At 31.6% G+C, this 22,466-nt stretch overlaps 1 protein-coding gene across 1 annotated transcript in view; it reads left to right on the top strand.

Annotated features, from left to right (window-relative positions):
- KYNU (kynureninase) overlaps window positions 1–22,466 on the top strand; it is a 99,966-nt gene that overhangs the window by 35,472 nt on the left and 42,028 nt on the right. Inside the window, exons 5-8 of the mRNA XM_016136366.2 lie at window positions 7,879–7,940; window positions 9,491–9,562; window positions 10,780–10,854; window positions 13,205–13,351. Of these exons, the coding sequence (XP_015991852.2) occupies window positions 7,879–7,940; window positions 9,491–9,562; window positions 10,780–10,854; window positions 13,205–13,351 (356 nt within the window). The remainder of the gene's footprint in view (window positions 1–7,878; window positions 7,941–9,490; window positions 9,563–10,779; window positions 10,855–13,204; window positions 13,352–22,466) is intronic.

Genomic DNA, 22,466 nt, shown 5'->3' with positions numbered 1-22,466 from the left:
ATCTTGATTTTCTATTTTAACCAATAAGAGTAAAGAGCAAGCATACCTTTACTTGAGACTTGATCGCTACAGAGAACATAACTAGGTTATTTGGTACAAAAATAAAATGTTATTAATTTTCTTGTATATTTTAAAATTAATATTCCCCAATTAAAAACATAATCATTTGTTATAATTAAACAAATTTCATAAAAAAACAACTTAAATTTCTAAGATTTCATTTTTTAGTAAAATAAACACTAACTTTCATATGCTAAAGGCCTAAAACATCAATCAGTTTTTGTCTCATTTCAAAATAATTCTTGGTGATTTTATTTAAAACTAGGCTGAGCATTGTCAAAAATAATATAGTTCATGCTTTTTTTCAGTCTATAATGTGTTTTTTAAAGTGAATGATTTGTACTCTTGGTGGTACTCAAGCTAGTTTTAGAAGGTAAATGTGTTAAAATTTTGAAAAATAATTATTTTTTAAATAGAACGAATATTCAATATTGCCTGAAATCTTATATAAAATTTAAAGTATTAAATACAAAAAAAAAATGACATTTAAGAGTTGGAGTCATATTATTTGGAAATAAAAGGAGGACTTAGGAAAACTCCAACTGTCAAAATGTTTTTCATACCTCACTCTCCTATAGGCATTTGTAAAATATCTTTATTGTTTTACCCCAATTGTATCCTGGCCAGTAATCAGGGGGAAAAATCAACTTGAGTTGGAGGGAAAATAGAATTAGAGTGAAGAAAGTAGAACATACACCCAGAAAGAATTATGGCAATTGATAATCATGAAAATCTAGAGAATATTTCAATTCTTAAAAAATAATTATTGAACCCTTGCTGCATGTCAGGACTTGTGGTAGACACTAAAGATAAAATCCTTACCAGCGTCACCCTCATAAGATTCCCATTAAAGATACAAAGAAATGTAAAATTAGTATGTATACATCATCACATAATACAAAGAAATATAAAATTAATCACCGAGATTAGTGCTTCAAAAAGAGTCAATTTTCAATTAATGACAAAAGTCTGAACACATTCATTTAAGCACTCTTTTTTTTTGAAATGTCACTAAACTACTCTTAATAGAATTAGAAAAAATAATGTGTAAGCCCCAAAAGACAAATAGAATGACAAAGGAAATGATAGCAACATTTTGGGAACTGAATAGCAAGCAAACGAACATTAAATGTCTCTGTTAAAAAAAAAAAAAAAAAAAGCTAACCAAATTCTAATCACCCAATGATGGGCCAAAAATAAACTGCCACTTGCTTTACACTGTAGATCCTTCAAAAAGCTTGGGAATTACTCCCAGTAAGCACCTCTAGAAGTGAGAGTGAAGATAGGAATAAAAACAGAAAGATTTGTTTTTGAAAGTCTGTTTAAAATGCAGTTAGAATACCAGATCCCCTCGTTTACTTCATGCAGCCAGGTGAAGCCTTCCCCATCCTGCTCAGGAGACACCTGGGTGAGTCTCTGGAGAAGGGAGAAGAAAGGCTCTCAGGGGAGGACACACAGTATACTGTCTCAGTCAGCCTGGGCTGCCATAACAAAGCATCACAGACTGTGTGGTTTAACAGACATTTATTTTTTTGCAGTCCTGGAGGGAGGCTAGAAGTTTAAGAACAGGGATCAGTTTCTGGTTCGGCCTCTTTTTCTGGCTTGTAGTTGCTGCATCCTGCGTCCTCACATGGCCTTTCTTCTGTGTGGCTTAGAGAGAAAGAGATCTCTAGTGTGTCTTCTTCATCTTATTCGGTCACCAGTCCTGTCAGATTAAGGCCTTACCCTTATGATGTCATTTAACCTTCATCACTTCTGTTTAGGCCTTATTTTTAAAATCCAGTCATGTTGGCGTTTAGGGCTTCAACATACAAATTTTGAGAGGATACAGTACGGTCCATAACATATTCCATGGCGAAAACAAAAGAGTTAAACTTACTTAGTTAAACTAACTTAGACCCCAGAAACCATCCAAGAGACTGGAAAAGTCTTTGTGGTATTCGGACAACTTAAATAAAGATTCTGATGTGAGTTTTCTCAGTACAATGGCCCAATAGGGTCACTTTACATCGAACCCCAACACACTCATGTTTAAAGCAGCCCAAATTAACGGACTTTTAAGGAAAATCTATTTTTAATTTATAAACTATATGAATATGTTACCTATTCAAAATGTTTAAAAAACAAACAAAAAAAAACTTTATAGAAGGATTGCAAGCAAAAACAAGAGCTATTTCTTACTACTTATTATTGAGCAATCATTACACTGTACACATTTCTGTTTTATATGATTATATTATAGGATCATAATGTGACTTGTAGTTTGAGGTAGGTAGCGTGATAAGTACAAACTAAAAATACTCCCTTCTATTTCAAACACAGAGAAATGATAGAAAAATTAAATTTACAAACATATAGCAACATTAAAAAAAATAGAAATTTTTTACAGACCAGAAATATAGCTATCGCTGAAGAAAAGAGTGGCTGGAAGCATAGAAAGGCAGTATTTTGGGGGCCGCACATGGAGCCAGGCTGAGCATGTAGGGCCTGAGTCCACAACTGGCCCACGAAGCTCCAGGGCTAATATGCTCAGCTCTGGGTGCCTGGGACTGGGATTTGGAGCCAGAAATTTTGTCTCCTGGGGCAGGTAAAGAGGAAAACCAAGCATCTCTGGCCATACCAGTCAGGGAACACAATGCTTGATCAGGCTGTCAGCATTATTTAGAAGAGTGTATATTTATTGAAGAAAATTCTCACCTTAATAATCCTGGATTGAGTTTAAAGGTGTGCTAAATAGTTGTTTAATAATGCTTTCATTTGTCTTCACTTTTTAGATGCCACTAATATTCATTCAAATGTCTAACATGTAAATCAAAATTTTGAAAAAAGTCCTGGATTAATTTGACCTGAAGATATATATTTCCTTAGTTGTAGGTCTTATTTTTTTTCTTTCCTGAGTTTGCTTTCAGAAAATCAATTTTATTCTAATCCTGTTATTTTGTTCTTAATATTTATCATTCTCTAAAGAAGAGTTTGGAGGTTAATATACAGGCCAGGGAAGTGGTAAGGTGATATTATTTAGTGAGATTTATTTATGAAGCGAATCAATCCTGTAAAAAGACTTCCTTTGACATTTAAGAGTTTAGCCCTCTATTGCTACTTATTAAATGTTCCCGTGTTTTGGTGCCTGATAAATACATATATGTCACAATGGTTCCTAAAGTTTTAAACCAGCCACCTTTCATTATCTTTAATCAAGAAAATGAAAAAAAAAATTAAATATCCAAATTAGCTTAGATGGGTAAAGAGACCTAACGTATTTAATTTTTTAAAGGATACTTATTAATTCTAGCTTTCAGAGGTTTTATTCGTCTTTGAAATAGCATACAAAGTTATAACACATATGGAACAAATTTCTTTTCATTTTTTGTGTTTTTATCATATTTCATTTGCAACATTGTCAGTGAATGAAGGGAATCTAGTTTAATGGTTATGTTATTGTTTGTTTTGTTCTCTACGATTCATGTTTTATCAGGGAAAATATTTCTACTATTTGTTGACCAAAGGAATAAAGATTGACAGTGTCTGAAAAAATGTATTAAGGGCAATATTTTAAAATTTAGGTATTTTTCTTTAAATTTTAGCAACTATTACTCCCCAAATTTATTTATTTTAAAAATTACATATATTAGTCAGAAAAATGTTTCTTAAGTTGAAAAATCAATGAGTTCACTATTTGCTTTAGTAGAAACATTTTTTTAGAAGATGTTTGTGTGTGTGTGTTTGTGTTTAGTTTATTGGTTACAAATTTCATTCAGGTTCCCTTTTTGCTCTAGTTGTTAGGAAGTTCTAAGAAAATTTGGTCAAGTTTTAAGTAGAAAAACACTTAATAGATTTTAATTTGTTTCTCATCTGCATATATTATATTCTGTACTTACTTTATACCATTTTTCCTCACATGGTAATACAAGAAACCTGAAATCCACTTTGAAAGTAAACATGCTATAAATCACAAAATAATTAAAATAACTATATGACATCTTACAGTAAGGAGCAGTAGAAATCATATTTATTTTTGCTACTTTCTGAGCTATCTAATTGTGTCATGAACAGACAAGTTGTATATTTTAGGCTATGACTGAATCTTACAGGTTCTTGAAAAACATCACCTTTATTTTACCATAAAATATCCCAAAAAGAAGTAACAGGAGAATAATAAAAATTACTATGTGTAAAATTGGTAGAGTGGATAGAGAGAAGGAAAAGACAATGAGCAGCCATATTTATTCATGGACACAGAAAAGAATTTAAATTTCAGATGAGAAGACAAGCTATTAAGAAGACATTTTATAGAGAGCCAACAGTTCTGCAAAACATGGAATGACTTTCTCTTATAATTAATTTCATATTATCACGATGCTAGAAATAGAATTGCTGAAAAGTATTATTAGTATTATTATTAAACCTACTTCTCCCTGGGTACATAAAAATCACAAAGGGATAGATACGTGCATTCTAGCTTATAAAAACATTGTATATGTGAACATAAATTTGCTTTATGAAATTTGTGGTTGACCCTTGGAGAAGCAATAATCCCTGGAAATGCTCTCTAAAGAGTTTTGAATGCTCAGTCATACAGTAGCCACCTCTATAAGCCAAAGAAATTTGCTATTTGAAAAATAGAGTGGAAAGCTTTTGGACTTTGCCTAACTACAAACTTTATGACCATATCCACAATAACATTTGCACTACTTAATAAAATGTACAGAAAATAGTATGGCAGTTGCAAGACCCATCATGAATCCTGTTATCAAATGCTAAGCAGCTGGGAGCCCTGTCATCCTCACTTTACATTATATTTGAAATTACAATGGGACACAGAGGGAATTTGGTGATAAACATGGGCCTCCTATATTTGACTTACAGGGAGTAAGTAGATAATGTAGATAACTCTTCCAAATGTAATTTGAACAAAAGATTTTATTTATTTATTTTTTCTACAAGAGAGTGAGTTTTTGTCTACTTTCTATCTGCAAGACTTTAGGCAAGTCAATTAATCTCTTTGGACTTCAGTTTTCTCATTGATAAAATATGGAAAATCGAAGTAGATACCTTATCATTTTACTGTGAAGACTATTTGAGATAATACAAGTCACATATTTAGAAGTATTGGCGCATTGTAAGGGTTCAGTAAATTTTAGCTCACCAGGCATTGAGAGAAAAGGGGAGAGCTTGCATCTAACTAAGTTTCACCTTCTGGTAAAGCAAAAGTATGTTCGATAAGTAAACAATCAGGAAATCACTCCTCAAATGAAGCCCTGGCTCACACCCATCTCAGGTGAAGTGATTCAAATCTTGGCTGCAATGAGTTTTGATGACCTTTGAAATAAAGACTCTTTCAAAGCCTGATAATCTTTCTGGAGGCTTTTTTTCTTTTTTAATTTGCCCCTACAAATACTTGTAGTTCTTGATGTTGCAACATTAATTTTAAAAAAGCTCTTAGGAAAAAGAAGAGAAACAAAGAAAAACAACATGAAAGAATTTCAGTTTGCTTTTTTTTAAAAAAAGTTTGTTTTCTTGTGGAATTCTGATATTAAAATGTGTTGGTTTCAGAAATACAAATTGAATTAAAAGAGAGGCAAATTAGGTAACTTTTCTTTTAAAAATACACTAAAAATTTGTCTGACTTATAGCATTTGAAGTGAAAAACACTTCATTATTCAGTGCCTTTAGGTTATATTTAGAATAAACATTTCAGTTAATGTTCTACTTTAATATTAACACCATCCTCAGATACACATGTGTGTGCATGTTCACACAATAGACTGACCCAGTCTTGATAAAATTCAGTAGCAGATGAGGAGAGCATTTTGTGAAGCACTTGGTGGAATTTTATTTAAAGTGTTCTAATGTGAAATAATTTTTGTGCACGTGGTCAGACAATCCATTCGAAGCAGCAAAGGATTATTTATAAAGAATTGGTTTGGTGTTAGCATGCCATTGAATGTAAGGGGAGGAAAGCACAATGCCAAGTGTCTGTCTACATTAATTCAGCTCCGTATGTCTAGTTCATCACATTTCTATGCAAGAGAAAATTTAGATGATCCTAAATGAATGCTATATTGTTGGGAGGACTAAAATTTTCCAGGAATCTATAATCATTTTAATCAGAATATAAACATTAAGCAAAAATAGAATGTCTAAGCTTCTATAGAGAGTGTCTCCTTATCCCTTTCGACTCTTTTATTTCTTTGTTTTCATTTTGTGATAACATGTTTTCTTTTTATTTCTTTTCCTCATTACAGTACATTCTTTCAAATGATTCCCTTTATAGTAATTCTGCTCATCCTTGTATTACATTTTCTTCCTTTCCTCCTTCCATTCTCCCTACTGAAATATTTTTTATTAAAATAAATGGTTTTCAGAAAAGATGCACATAAATAACTAACAGAATAATATCAGATTACATCTTAAATAATATTAGAAATAACAGTGAAAATTTATACTATAATGCAAATAAACAAATAAAATAAAGCTAGTATAATTTATTTTACCATATTTCAAAAAATTTTTTTTTGTATTCATATCTATCTAGTATGTTTAAGAGAAATTTTCTTTAGTGCTAGAAATATAGAATGAGATTGTTCCTTTCACCTCTTAAGTTCAGATACTGTACACTTTACAATGAATGACCACAGATACACCCATCACTTGTTTACCAGCCTTGCACATCAAATAGTAAAATCCATCTGCCAAATGCAACAATAAGGGTTTTTTGTTTGTTTATTTGTTTGTTTTTTGACTAGATAAAAAGACATGGGCCATTTCTTAAATGGCTGTGTTGAAATCTACATTCCTAAATTGTACACTTATTCCCAGTGGCCTCCCCTCAAGTCAACTTATCCTAGAATCTATTGATTAGTTACTGTCTATTCTTTTAAAATGAGACTCTAGCAAAAGTATCTCTGTAGATACAAATGTCAGACTTGTATTATACATTTTTCTTAACACCTAGGATAGCCTTACAAACATTAAAGCTCATAGCCCAATTTTCTCAGTGATGGTAAAGAAACATTATTCTGATTACGCCAGTCTAATTTCCTTTAAAAGAAATCATAAGAGCTAAAAATAGGGGAAGTATTATTACTGTTGTTATTATGTGCTGTGTTCTTAAGTGTCCAATGTATGCTTTGTCTCTGGGTCTATTTCTAGAACCAAAATCTTCCATAATAGGAATTAGATCAAGTTATAATTGTGTAGTGGGTATCTTAATTTTGCATATTTTCTCCATCAGACAATACATATCTATATTTTCTTGCATCAGTGTGTATGAATAAGCCCCAGATCTATTTAGCTTTTTGTTTTTTATTTTCTAGCTCTTTTGTGATATAAGCTATTATATATCTCACTGTAATAACAGTGAATTATGTTTGGTAAAGTTGTCTTCTTTTAGGTGCATTTTAATTTGATGTTAGAAATAACCAGCTTTAAAAATGTTATTTGCCTTCATTTCTTTCAAGTTTTCTTTTGGAAATACACTTATCACATAAATGTGCTCTGTGGGAATTTGACAAACTTGCTGATACTAGTATAAATCATTTTTAGTTTACAGGAAAAAGCAAATGTTTCATTATTTTGTTGTTATTGTTTACTAAATCCAAAAGGAAATATAATTTTTAGCTAGCTATGTGCTTATAAGTCCAAATATCATTTGATAAAATGAGTCAGGTGGGAAAACTTCGATTTCTTTATGATGACATATCAAATATGCCCTTATCTCTAAAAACATTAAGAATGAAAGAGTGACATCACTCTACTTTGTTTTTCTAAGTATCTTTAGCACTAATAGAAAAATTTTAATATGACATTTCTTTACAGGAGCCAATGAGAAAGAAATAGCCATAATGAATGCTTTAACTGTTAATTTACATCTTCTACTAGTAAGTTACCTTTCTCACTAATGTTTAATGTATGCTCAATTTACAGAATCTAAAATTGTTCTATCTTTAATTCATGAGCATTTGGTGGTTTACTTATTTAAAATAAGTTGTGTGGTTATTTTCATTTTTACCAGGAAGTGGACCATGATAGAATGGTTTCTTCATAATCATGGTAGAGTTGACTCTTGCAAAGAGCTTCAGAATAATGAAGAACTCTTATCACAGAACATAAAGAGTCGTAGTGGGTAAAAAAGCAAAATCGCCTGCAAATACACGAAACAGTGTAGAAACACCAGCAAATACCGAGCTTTTCAGAAAGACAGTTTTCCAGTGTGCTGGACTATAGCAGGCTAAAATTATGGATCACTACGTTTTTGTAGGTTAATTTTGGGGGATTAGGTTAAAAATTTTTGAAAATAAAATTAAATTGGAGAAAAGAAACTTAGTACCTTAAATGACTTGTTTAAAGTGATTCTTACATTCTAAGTATTTAATAAATGTTTATAACTTAAAATAGATACATTCTTGATTTGGAATATGATGATTATAGGAATTGTTTGATGCTTTAAAAAATGTTTATTTTTTAAGTGTTTTAAAAACATGTCTAGATGGCCAAGATGCGCAATGAAGATTTTATTTTATTTTATTTTAGTAAAGTGGAAAAATGATTTTTAAATATTACTGAAGGAACGTGCTTGTGCAGTATGTTAAGTATCGTGATAAATGGCATAGTTTTCAGTTCAGACACCCCTGGGTTTGACTCTCAGCTGTTATTTAATACTGTTTGACTTTTGGACGAATTTTTTTTGGCATTTCTAAATCTTACTTTTCTCCTCTGTAAAAATGAGGACAAGGATATCTACCTTGTAGGTATGCAAGAGTATGAAATATAATAATGTCTAAAAATTATTTTAGCACCCAGGCTGATGACCAACACCAATTAGCAGCAGCAATCATTTTCCTTGTTATCATTGTCAATCTCATTCTCCAGGAACTATAGGAAAAAATAAAAGGATCCCTCTGAACAAATGAGCCACTTCTCTCTGGTGCCTCTAGAAATGTCAAATATTTCATGTTAGGGCTAAGGTACTTTTAGTTGCGCCTAAAATAAAGTCCCAAGAAATAATAAAGCAGTGGAAATATTATTTACTAGAAATCAAATAGGCAGTGCAAGATAACTCATTATTAATAAGACATACATAAAACATGAACTTTTCAGTCTCACAATGAAGAAATTACCATTAAGTACATTGGGAAGATAATTTTTCAATTAAAATTTAAGTAAAGTTTGAGAATTCATATTTATCTGATTCCCATTTTCTCCTGAATTTGCTTCTCCATCAATAAATGTAATGAGCCAATATCATCTTCTTCTTTACAATTCATTAGAAACAAGGCTAAATGAAAAAGGTACCCTTGACAGACATCTAGATTTGTAATTATTTAAAGCCTTTAAATGCTGGAGATTATAAAATAAAAGCATGGTGTAAAATAAATAAATGTAGAAATTGTGCATTAATGCTTTTCTCAATAAATCCATTTCATTACAGTTATTGTTTTTTAAGCCTACACCAAAATGGTATAAAATTCTTCTAGAAGCCAAAGCCTTCCCTTCAGATCATGTAAGCATTCTTCAAATTATATTTATATTCTTTCTGTCCTTCCCAGAGGAGCATATCATTTGTCTGACTTGAATGTTTATTCACTAGTCTTTTCCCAATAACTTCAGACTAAAAAGATCCGTCAAATGCTTTTGATTTAGACATTAAAAAAAATAAAGTGTAGCTTTATTTCTTTCATTCAAGTAAAACATGTGCTAAGGGAGGAAAGAATTGAATAGGAACATTGATTTATTATCTTTTTTTAACAGCATTGAACAAACCGCTGGTCTAAATCAAGTGCAGTTATAAATGTTTTGTTAATTCTTGTTATTTTATTTTATGAAATCAAATCAATAGCATGCCCCAGTGCTAACCATTCAGCTACAGAGAATAGAAATATAAACCTTTATTTGCTCATTTGTTTTTATAACTTGCTAGTATCATTACTGGTGCTTTAGTATTGAAAAAAATATATTTATAAGAGATCAAAAGTATTTTTCATGACTCACGAAAAAATCTGTGCTATTTTTCAGCAATTCAGTTGATTAGAAATTTGATTGTTCTAGACACAGACACAGATAAAACTACATTGCATATTTCAGTTTTAGTGTTGGAGAAACCTGAATTTTGTCTTTACATTATCACCGTTAACTATTCTAGCCCACATCTTGTAATTTTAAGGCATTTAATTATATCCAAATTAATAGTCATTATCTTACTAAAAAGGATCGAAATCCTAATATATTGAAAAAATATTCAAGGCCCCCATAATTGCTTGTTACCATTCACATCTTATAATCTCAATGAAGGAAACTTTCTGGTGTTCATTCCTTGTGTTACCTTACTCTTTCTAGAGTGAGTCATTTCTATGTTCTAGTTCAAGTCTAGGAAGTCCATACTACTCATCTTGGAATTTTGTAAACTCCAGTGTTGACTTATATAGGTGATTTAATATTTCACTAAAAAAAATCTCTCGTAACTCCTTAACTCCCTAAAGTCTAGATGACTCTTATGTTTCCATTTATCTCTGATATTTAGTGTTTCAAGGAATGTTCAGATTCTTGCATGCAAATTATATTAAACAGTTCTTTTCTGACACAGTTTAGTCAGTTTTAACCTTGACCTTGAATTTTATATCGTAAAATATTTTTATTCTTATTTTATTATTTATTTTCAGAGCTATTTCAAAGTACTTCTGTGCATTGGACTTGATTTAATAAATCATCTTTCTTTTCCAGTATGTTATTGAATCACAGCTTCAACTTCATGGACTTGACATTGAGAAGAGTATGCGGATTTTAAAGCCAAGAGAGGTATATGCGATAGAGAAATAAATAATAAACATTCAACATGCTTCTATTTGTATTGTTTTTTTTTCTTCATTTTTCTCAAATGTTTATTATCTTTATTACTTTAATGGAATTCTCAAGAAAGTTTAAAAGACCTATACTTTTGTTACTAGTAGGTCATTTTGCTTAAAATGAAGAATTAACTCAGAAGTGCATTTTTATTTTAAGGTTAGTCATATTACAAGCAAATTGTTTTTTCTGTTAATAGCATTGGAGTCTGCTATACTCTTCACTGGAATGGGAGGAGATGGCAAATTACATATGTCATTTTCGATTTCAAATGCCATTACCCGTGGATGCCATAAAAATTGTATTAAAGACTGGTGATATTGTTGAAATTGCATGATGCCTATCTTTTATGTCTTAATGTAAGTATCAAGTGTTTTCCTTTGAGCTTAGACTAGAGTATAGAAAGGGATGTGGTGTAATGGGAAAAGCTTGGGCTTTATACCCTACTAATATACCTCAGAGAAATCCCAGACCCACAACTTTCTGGGTAAGGGACTTTGGGAAAGTTATTTGTTCTCTATGTGATTCCTTCATATTTAAATAGATAACAAAGGAAATACCTCATCAAAATTGACCTATGTTCAAGATCTAAAACACTGCACAATTTATATTAATAGAGATATAAGACTGTCGTATAAACTTTGACATCTAAACCCTGAAACTTGTGAAATATCACACCAAGAGATGCACACAAAATAAATTTTAGGTTTCAAAATGATTCTCCCAGGCTGTTAACTCAGTGTTCGAGGAATTATTTCTTTCAACCAAGAATACTTTGATAAATTAAAATCTACTTCATTCACTTTTATTTGCCAAAATGTAATAAATCGATGAAGTAGAAAGTTCTCACACCTGTGAGAGGATACCTTTTTTATAGGTCATATATAAATTGCTAAATTCTAGCAAAAATGAATATAGTCACTGACATACTACAAGTCTTAATGTTAAAAGTGACAGTGTTGTGGAACCTCATGAGTTAATCATAATCTTGGGAGTATTCTTCATCACTACTAGATTAAAACAAGTCAGCATGAGAGAGGACTCTATCTTACCTTTAAGAAATATATTTCTTATTTGCTTAATATTGAATTTCTTAAAGTTCTATATTAAATATTAATATATATAGTACTTTCCGTACTGTTTTTTTTTTTTTTTTGAAATTTCGGTGGACAAACCATATTAGATTTTTTGAAGAAAAATTTTTGAATTACCATGTTATTCGTTTTACTTAGACTTTTTCTTAGAATTGTCAAAATCCTTTTCTTCCTACATAAAATGCACATCACTTAATAATTCAGAGATTTCAATATCAATACTGTTTTTATAGATTTCTGTTTTGTAAACAAGTTTCAAACTTCTAGTAGAAACTAGAATATTTGCGATATATACGTAATATATGCCTAACATGGGACACAGTAATTCACAAGTAACAAGAATGATCAACAATTAAAAATAACTGAAGAAAAATTCATAAATGTCTTAATAAGCTTCCCTCAAATATTAATACATTTAATGATCCTTTAACCTCAAAATCATGTTAGATTTATCACTGGAAAAAATTCATGAGAACTTAATAAATAAATAAAAATTGTTAGACTACAAGAAGATACTTTGTATTTAACTAATATCTTTTTGCTCATGTTGTTTGCAAGACCGAATCTAAATTTATTCACAATTTTCACTAAGTAACCAATCATTAGTTTTAGGTGGGAAGAGGTGGCAAAAAATGATCTTAATAATTGAGCTTTATTGATATTTTTCTTCATGTTTGGGCCTTGATCTTTAGATTGGTGTGGAGGAAGTTTAATTCTTAAGTTAACAGGAGATATTGGTTAGGTTGCATTCAGATGAAAGATGTATAAGTGTTTTTATTCTGCAAAAAAACAACAAACATATTAGATTGATAAGTGAAATACTAATTTCTAAGAAATTTTTCTTGCCATTTAATATTTCATGGACTTCTTGTACTTTCTGATATTTTATTGGACGGAAATAAAGAGGAAACAATTTATAAGTATATAAGTAAAGAGTAATTAAAAACTGAAGAGTAAGTCAAGTAATGTTTTGCAAAGTCTTAATTTTATAAAACTCTAGTATTTTATTACCAGTACCTAATAATAACAAAAAGCATGCTCAAATGCTTCCCTCTTGCCAGAGTTTTGAAGATCATTGAGTTGAAAAAAATTTTTTTTTCGATTTTACTTATGGTGGGAAAGGGCTCATGGTGAATTTTAGATTGGGAAATATGAAGTGAGACATTTAACATTGTGGGTATAAATGTAACTTATACCTAACTCAACTTTAGGGAGAAGATACCTTGAGAACAGAAGATATTCTTGAAGTAATAGAGAAGGAAGGAGACTCGATTGCAGTAATCTTGTTCAGTGGGCTGCATTTTAATACTGGACAGCTCTTTAATATACATGCCATCACACAAGATGGGCAAGCAAAGGTATGCACTTCATTTGCTCCTTCCCACCTCATCACAAATATCACTCTACTGAGAAGTATTCTAATTATATATCTAGTGAAATACCTTTGTTCGTGCCCAGGTAAAATTACTTAAAGAGTTAAAAAAAAAAAGAGTAAGCTTTACATTTAAGAAACCTTTATGCTTTTTTGCCATAGGCTATTTCTCTATTTAAACTTCTTTTTATCAATTCTGTAGTCTCACCTACTTACTAGTATCTGTTTTCTCAGTGTTTTTCTTCTCTGGTCAGCGGGACAGGTGAGCTTCTAGTAGGTGATGTCATTGGTACCTAGCTGCTCATTCAGCAGGACACGGACAGAATATTTAGGATACTAACTACATGCTGGGACTGTTAGAAACTCAAGTCTGGTATTTTGTTATACTATATCTCATTCTACTATAATTCAGTTCTCACTTAACCCTAGGTACCTGAAGAAGGAGAGGTGCAGAATAAAAGTTGATCAGTAGATTGATTTTCACAGTTTATTTTAAAGAAGCCATTTTTTTTCCCCTCAAGAATCTTAAGAAATTGTTATACTGCCTATAAGGAGAGTTTTTTCTTACATATTACCAAATCACACTTAAATTGTTTACCATTTTTAAACTGTGTCTCTTTATATATGTGTTTTAAAAAACTGATTTTAATATTTGTTTGTCCGAAAAAAGAAATTAGAGAGGAGCAACAGTCAACAGTTATAATTTGGATTCAAAATCCTTAAATAACGGTTCTATTTGAATCAGCAGTCAAGTCATGTATTTAAAAGATGACCATCAAATTTTGTTCTGAACATTAATAAGTTATGGGATTAATATATGTGTGAGGTCTAGTTAATATACTCAGTTATTGAAGCTAATGAATGGAACTAATGAAAAGAAATTTAGTACCATTATGAGCAGTCTCTAGGAATTTCCAGCCACGAGTTCCAACTGATTTGATAGATAACTGTGAAAGTGGTGCATTCAAAAGATATAAAGATAATATCTTCTTAATTTAGATATTAAATGTTAAGCACCAAAATAAAGGGAGGCTAATAAAAAGTCATATTTTAAAATGTTATGCAAGTAATCAGTGTTCTCTGAATCCCTCAGTATACATGTATGTCTCATTAACCACCCTAGAAATGAGGCAGGAAGGTAGAGAAGAAAGACAATGGGTTTTGGAATCAATCATACAATCTGAGGTTCAAATCTTGGCTACAACATTTAATCGTTGTTTGATCTCAAACAAGTTGCTTAACTTTTCAAGTCTGTTTTTAAAAGTGTTTTTTTTTTTGGGGGGGGGGCAGGGATAACTATACCTGGTTCATAAATTTAATGTAGAGATAAGAGTATAAAATATCTACTGGATTGTATAGATTCTGCTGTTAAGTGATAGTTACCTCCTCTGCTTTCTACTGTCCTCAATAAGTATGCAGCTATAGAAAGTGGCTCAGATGGAAATTATCCTTTATTTCTCATTAAAAAGTATTAAAAAGCAAAATATATTTGTTTACTTATACATACATATATATATATAATATATATGTATGTATAATTCTTTCTTAACTACTTTGGTTGCTAAAACCATTCTCTCAGCACTTTGTATGCTTTCTTTCACTTAAAAAATATAAGTACCTACCAACTGAAATTCTCTTGTAGCTTTCAGTCAAATAAAGGAAAGTAGAATGAGCAGGTCCATCTAAGTTTAACCACACAGAAGTGATGGATACTGTGGAAGATAAATAGTGATATAGCAGATGTATTCATTATAAAATTATTCTAACAAACATTTATACTCTTGCTAGACAATTCCTCCGCCCCCACCCTACCAGTCTCAATGAAAGTTGAGAAAAATTCTTTAACATGTAGATTTACATTACTATCTTGTGTGGTCTATGAAGATAAATCTCAATGAGAGGCAGAGAATATATTAAAGTAGTTAAATCAAGAAAGAGTTTGGAAATTCTAGGAAAGAAAATGCCGTTAGAAATGGCTAAATGAAATAAAAAAGAGGAAATGGCTAAATGAAATTAAAAAAAAGCAAAAAATGAAGTATGGTAGGAAACAAAAATAATGTTGGGATGGAGCAAGGAACATCAACAGGAGTAGATTTTGAAACAGGAACTTTAAAATTATGTAAAAGAGAAGTGAGGACAAGAATTTTGAAAACTATATTAAAGAAAATCATGACTACCAAAAGGAGCACAAATCATAAGTGATTTGATGAGTTATTTTGAACCCTTAAAACCATACACCTACATCAAGAAACTTCTAGGACATTCATAACACTCAGAATCCTCAAGTGTGCGTTCTCCTAAATACTGCCTGTTACCTCCCCTCAAAAAGTACCACTCTTCTGACTTATAACCATATGTATTAGCTTTGCCCATTTCTGAATTTTGTATAAATGGATTAATATGTATTCTTTTGAGTCTGGCTTATTTGCTTACTATTGTATTTGTGAGATTCATTCATGTTGTACGTAGCAGTAGTTTTGTTTTTCTTTTCATTTCAGTATATTATTGTAGTATGCAAATAGATCACAATTGATTATTTTTTTTCTATTCTAATCTGGATAGGTATTTGGATTTTATTTCTACTTGAGGGTAATTAATATAAATGCTCCTCTGAATATTCTTATAAATTTCTTTGGATAAGCATTCATAGACATTTCTATTAAGTATATAGTTAGAAGTGGATTCTTGAAGCATTAAGTATGTGTATGTTCATGCCTTATCAACTTTCCAAAGGGTTGTATCAATTAGGCATACACTCCTATCAGCATATAAGAGAGTTTCTATCACTCTCCAACTTCATTAAAAGCCTGTCTAATTAGTTTGTAATGGTAATGCTTTGTAGTTTTTTATTTTTTTAATTGATGTGTAATTAACATAAAATATCCTGTTAGTTTCAGGTGTACATCATCGTGATTTTTTATTTGTATATATTATAAGATGATCCCCACAATAGGTCTAGTTACCATCTGTCACCATACAAAACATTACAACATTGTTGACTGTATTCCCTATACTTTATAGTATATCCCCATAATTTATTATTTTGTAACTGGAAGTTTGTATTTCTTAATCCCTTTTATCTATTTTACCCGCCCCCTGTCCCCAACCCCTCCTCTCTCTGGTAACCACTACTTTGTTTCCTGGATTTTTGAGTCTGTTAAGGTTTTGTTTTGTTTGTTCATTTGTTTTGTTTTTAAGATTCCACTTATAAGTGAAATCATACAGTATGACATTTCATTTAGTGTAATACCCTCTACCTAGGTCCATTCATGTTGTCACAAATGGCAAGATTTCATTTTTTTTTTTTATGTCTAAGTAATTTTCCATGATTGATATATATCACACTTGGGTTGTTTCCATATTTTTGCTATTGTAAACAATGTTGCAATGAACATAAAAGTACATATATCTCTTCAAATCAGTGTTTTGCATTTCTTTGAGGGACTTCCATACTGTTTTCTATAGTGGCTGCACCATTTTACATTCCTACCAAAAGTGTATGAAAAGTCACATTTCTGCACATCCTCACCTATATTTGTTATTTTTTGTCTTTTTGATAATAGCCGTTCTGACAGATGTGATGTGATATCCCATTCTGGTTTTGATTTGTATTCCTTGATGATTAGTGATGTCAAGCATCTTTTCAGATGTTTGTTGGCCATCCATATGTCTGTCCTCTTGGGAGCAATATCTATTCAGGTCATCCGCTTTTTTTTTAAATCGTATTATTTGTTTGTTTGTTTTTTATGAGTTCTTTGTATATTTTAGATATTTACCCTTTATTGGCCTTTTCTAATATCTTCTATTCAGTAGCTTGTCCTTTCAATTTGTTGATGGCATCTTTCACTGTACAAAAACTTGTTAGTTTGATGTAACCTCATTTGTTTATTTTTGCTTTTATTGCTTTTGCCTGTGGAGACTAGTTCCCTAAAAATACTGCTAAACCCAATGTCAAGAGTATACTGCCTATGTTTTCTTATAGGAGGTTTATGGTTTTAGGTCTTATGTTCAAGTCTTTAATCCATTTTGAATCTATTTTTTTATATGGTGTAAGATAGTGGTTCAGTTTTATTCTTTTGCATTTAACTGTCCAGTTTTCTCAACACCATTTGTTAACCAGACTATCTTTTCCTCATTGTATAATCTTATCTCTTTTCTCATAAGGTCATTGACCATACATACGAAAGTTTATTTCTGGGCTCTCTGATTCTATTGATCTATGTGTCTATGTTAGACTGACATAGAAACCACTAAAAATATATTTTAGAAAAGAGTATATTTTGTCTCACATCTAAATGGATTTCTCTCTCAAGTGTTAATACCATGTAATTGATAAACTAGATAGTTGCCTTAAATCCACTTTACAACAGGACAGACAGATAAAAATAGATAAGTAAAGGTCAAAAGTCACCACACATCCAAGAAGTCAACTACACATTGTTGAGGAGATTGTGATTGACTCATATATCTCCTATTTGATGCCCTACCTCGCATTTCTCCCACATAATGACTATTATTCTTCTACCATTTATGGGAAAGAGTCTAAATCACTTTAGCCTTTTCTGATTTCACATACTTAAATTATCAATATCATAGTTTCCTTTGCTCACCACATAACTTATTTTGCAGCTAAACTAAGCATTTAATATGTTCCCTGCCCAGATATCATATTCTTTTTGCGTGTGCTTTTATTATTAGTTTTCCCCCCACCTACAATTACCATATGTAAATATTTTCTCTTCCTCCACTCCAGCTGTACCACTATCTGCCTCACAGGTTAAAATCTGTCCTAGAGATTTACTTTACTTACCCCTCTTTGTATATGTAAATATTGTATGTTTAAAAGTTTTTAAGCAAATGCCGACAATGGAATATCAGGAACTTTCATATAAAAACTTCTATTTCCAGATATCTTCTGATAAATTAGAAGTTTGTCAACACTGGATCATCATTCCTGTAGAATAATGCATGGCAAGGCTGAGTAACAGCTCTGCCCATTAGCTAGGATTCAAGCAATCCAATACAACTCCACTCATATGTATTGAATCCAACACTGAAGCATAGTGATAGCTGCCATATATATTTGCTTATTGTTGCAGTATTCTTACAATAAAAGGCAAAGTGAAGTATTTCTTAGAGACCAAACTTGTATGTTTCTTGACTAACTCATGTAGAACCATGAATGTACAATCCTTGAACTTCATCAAAATTTTTGTGCTCTCTGTGTCAGACTAAATCTATCTTTCTTTTGTATTTTTTATATCATGATAGGGAATGTATTATTGGCTACCTTTTGTACTGTCTTGTAATTATTTCTACGCCTATCTTAACTCTCAAATTTAAAAAGCTTATGTCAGTAGAGTGTTCAATGACTGATTGAGGCTATTGCCTTACACACTGTCATATCTTTAAACACAAACTTATTTGGCCAGTGAAAAGATAGTGTTTGTACATCAGCAAAAGTGAATCAGGCTAATTTTTTGGCTCGCATATTGCACAAAAAAGCACAACTCAGTTCCCATTTAAATAGAATCAGAAAAAATTGAAGAATTACTTTATAATGGTTAGTTGCTCTAAAAATCAAAATACTTTTTGTAAATTTTGAGTTCTTTTTCAAATTCCATTTTTATTCTTTGACACACTTAGGATATGCAGACTGCTTCATTAAATCATTAAATATAAAATGAACTAAATTAAACTTGAAAAGTTATTTTGAGCTGTTTTTCTCATCTTGGATATCTGGAATAAATCAAACAAACAATATTTTGTGTGAGATCTTTGCCAACTGGAGAAAGACTCTAATTTGTTTGGTTCTCCCCCTTTACTTTTGTACTTACAATTAACAATAAATAGAAAAAAAGGTCACTGTTTTTCATGTAAAAAAAATTGAAATTTGCTCTTGAAAATGCACCCTTAGATAGCAGGATATTTTCACTTACAAATCACTCAACTCTTTGCGGTCTCAAGATCTATTTGCTTTTCCTCTCTCCCAAATACTTCATTCTTTCCCTCCATGTAGCAGTTAGCTGTGACTCAAACTTAACTGACAAATTCCCCTTCAATTTTATTAGCAGAATATCCCATACTTCCCACCTCCTATCTCATCTCTGGATTTACCAGTCTAATGAATATCTACTTTAAGAAAGCCAAGCTAAAGGGGTAAATGTAGCTTTTGCAATAGTGTTTTGTACAAATGTGAACAATTATATGTACTGTTGATGGGCTTCTGGGCTTCATTCACTTGACATGTAATATTTCCAATCTTCTCAGTAACCCTGACAGTAAGCTCGTACTATTGCTTAGTTGAGTAAATTGAGTCTGAGAGACGTTAAACGCTTGCCGAAGGTGTCTTAGCCAGCCAATAAAGGCTAGAATTGTAGTCTAGTTTCTGGCTGGTATCATACCTTTCTTTCCACCACATTGTCTATTTTTATATATGTAAAGTAACCATGTAATGGCAAAGAAGTCGCAACACATAGAAAAGTCAAAACAACAACAACAACAACAACACATATTTGCATACATAGCCCTCCTTTCTTGGTCATTTCTTTTCTTGGGTACCTGAGATCTTTGTCTTTAGAGCTGGTACAATTGTCTCTTCACTTCAAAGAATATCAAAAATTCACAATTTTTACTTTGTACCTAGATGTCAAAGGTAGGAATCAGAATTATTGCTGATTGGGATTCTGTTTAGTGCCAGCATTCAGCAGTGCCACATCTTAGAACTTCAAACCCACTTGTTCAAACTGCTCATTTTAAGAGAGACCCCTAGACACTGGCTTCACCCCACCTCCTTCTGGTACATCTCTCGGGCAGTTGCTCCACTGACAATAGCGCCCACCAGTGATGGCAGCATTATTACTCCTTTTAGTAGCTCTTCAATGGCCTACAAATATTTGCAGGAGGTCTTCCTCTAATTAGAAGAGCTTACAAACTTCTATATGACTGGAAACTAATCTACATGACATGAGAGAATTTCAGCAGGAAGTTCAGTGAGCTCTCTAATGGTAGCTGAGTTGTGGCTTATTCTCAAGAAATTGTATTGTCTCCTCTGTAAAAACATATTAGTATAAATGCCTTCAATCAATAGCTCTAGGACAATGTGGGAATTTTCTTAACTTATGTAGGGTAACGGTTACTTGTGATGTCATCCTTCTCTATACACTTGCACTTTAAAAAATATTTTGACAGAAGATATATTTGAAATTATCAGACTATAATCTTGCAGTAATTCAACAAATGGCCTAGGATAACCTTCCCAATTTTCCTTGTTTCTGTTCCTGTTTGCTGTTGAACTGCAATATGAACATTTAGATTTGATTATCAGATGCCTAGCTTCTGGACTGGAATATTTTGTGTATTTTTTTTTTCATGCATATGCTTGATTATTTATTTTTCTGGTCAGGACTAAAATTACTTTGAATAGCATTCAGGTTCTGCTCTGCAAAAAATTTTAAACTTTGATTCTGGTTGCCATACTACTTGATTTCTGAAAAGATTTCTTATTGTTCCAGTTGAAAGATTACATCTTGTTCCTTTTTATTTGTATGTGTCTTGTCATTTTTTTATTGTCTTAAGTTTCAATAGTGAGGAACTGCTATTCTCATTAAACTATTGGTACAAATAAGTTAAGACTTATTACTTCAAAAAAGAGTAGATAACTGTTTTATAGAATTTTTGGAAGGAAATTGTGATACAAATAATGTTGACTTTAAGTACAGAATGAGCATAATACCAGAAATAACGCTTAGTTCCTGTTTATAACTACTGAGTTAAATGAAAAGAAAAAAAAGGGAAAACCATAATAAATTTAGTCTGGACAAAAGGAAGAACTTTTAAAATTAAAGTTCACTCTGATTTGAAATACAGGAGGGTATAGGCCTTTATTATAAGGATCTTTATTAGATAATATTTTTTTCTAACTTAGCATCTATGCATGTTTTTGAATCATAGTTCTTGAATGAATTTTGAAAGTTAAGTGCTTCAAGACTGTGGAAAGAAACTCTACCAGCTTTCATGTTCCTTCTTTTTATTCTCACCTGCCCCAAGTACTATTCAACAACTCCCTAATTAAGAATTTCTTTGGAAAATCCTAAGATCAGATCAGAACTAACTATTCAACCTGTCATTGTTAATCTACCATTTGTTTATACCATCTATATAGAGTTGACCGACACACACACACACATATATACACACACACGTACACCTACAGAGTTATACCTGTAACTTTTTTTGTTCACCTTCTTCCCATTTTCTCATCAGTTTTTTTTTTTAAGGTGATATAAATTTATAGCACTTCAGTTATTTGATTATTTCCTATGGCATTTATATCAAGACAGGAGCAATGTTGAGAATACTTAAAGGCCTGACTGATTTGCTGTGGAAACTGTAGTTCCCACAAACAGCCATGACAAGGCCACACTTCCAGCACTAGTACTCATTACTAGCCTTGAGGGACATAGAGGCACCTATAATTTACTGGCCATGATGCTAGTGCCACTGCCAAGGGCATCCACTGCAGTCTGGACCTTTACTGAGCAGGAAAGTTGCAGAGGCTGGTATATATAAATGGACCCAGAGTAGTTAGCAGGCACCTCTTGCAGGAACCTCCCAGGTTCTGTGGGGCCTGCAACCATGGGTAGTTTACTCAAGCAGCTCAGGACAAAGGCTACTTACCTCCTTTAAGTATTTTATTACTTTAACAATTATACGGGTATACCAATGCATTACCAGCTAACTATCAGCTCTGTGTATAACTACAAATATCTTATCTTGTATAATTTCCCTTTTTAATACCAAATCTACTACTTACTGATGATTTCTACAATTTATAAAATTTTCTTGGTGAAGAAAGAACAAACTAAAATATCAGTTCAAAGTCAACCTGTTACAGAATGAATCAATAATCAGGATTTTAATACTACTTGAAAAAACATTAAACTGTACTTTTCATATTTAATTTTAATAAGTAGACAAATAATGAATCAAATTTGAGAGACAGTGAGCTGGCATTTCACCTGGAAATTCTCAACACAGGCTCTCTGTATAATATTCCACTGCTTAAAGATAAACATTTATTATTGTGCTAAAGAAGGTGG

The sequence above is a fragment of the Rousettus aegyptiacus genome, unplaced genomic scaffold (assembly GCF_014176215.1).
Source record: "Rousettus aegyptiacus isolate mRouAeg1 unplaced genomic scaffold, mRouAeg1.p scaffold_m13_p_2, whole genome shotgun sequence".
NCBI classification, from domain to species: Eukaryota; Metazoa; Chordata; class Mammalia; order Chiroptera; family Pteropodidae; genus Rousettus; species Rousettus aegyptiacus.
The sequence above is the reverse complement of the archived record's forward strand: the minus strand, read 5'-3'. Positions and strand labels throughout refer to the sequence as shown.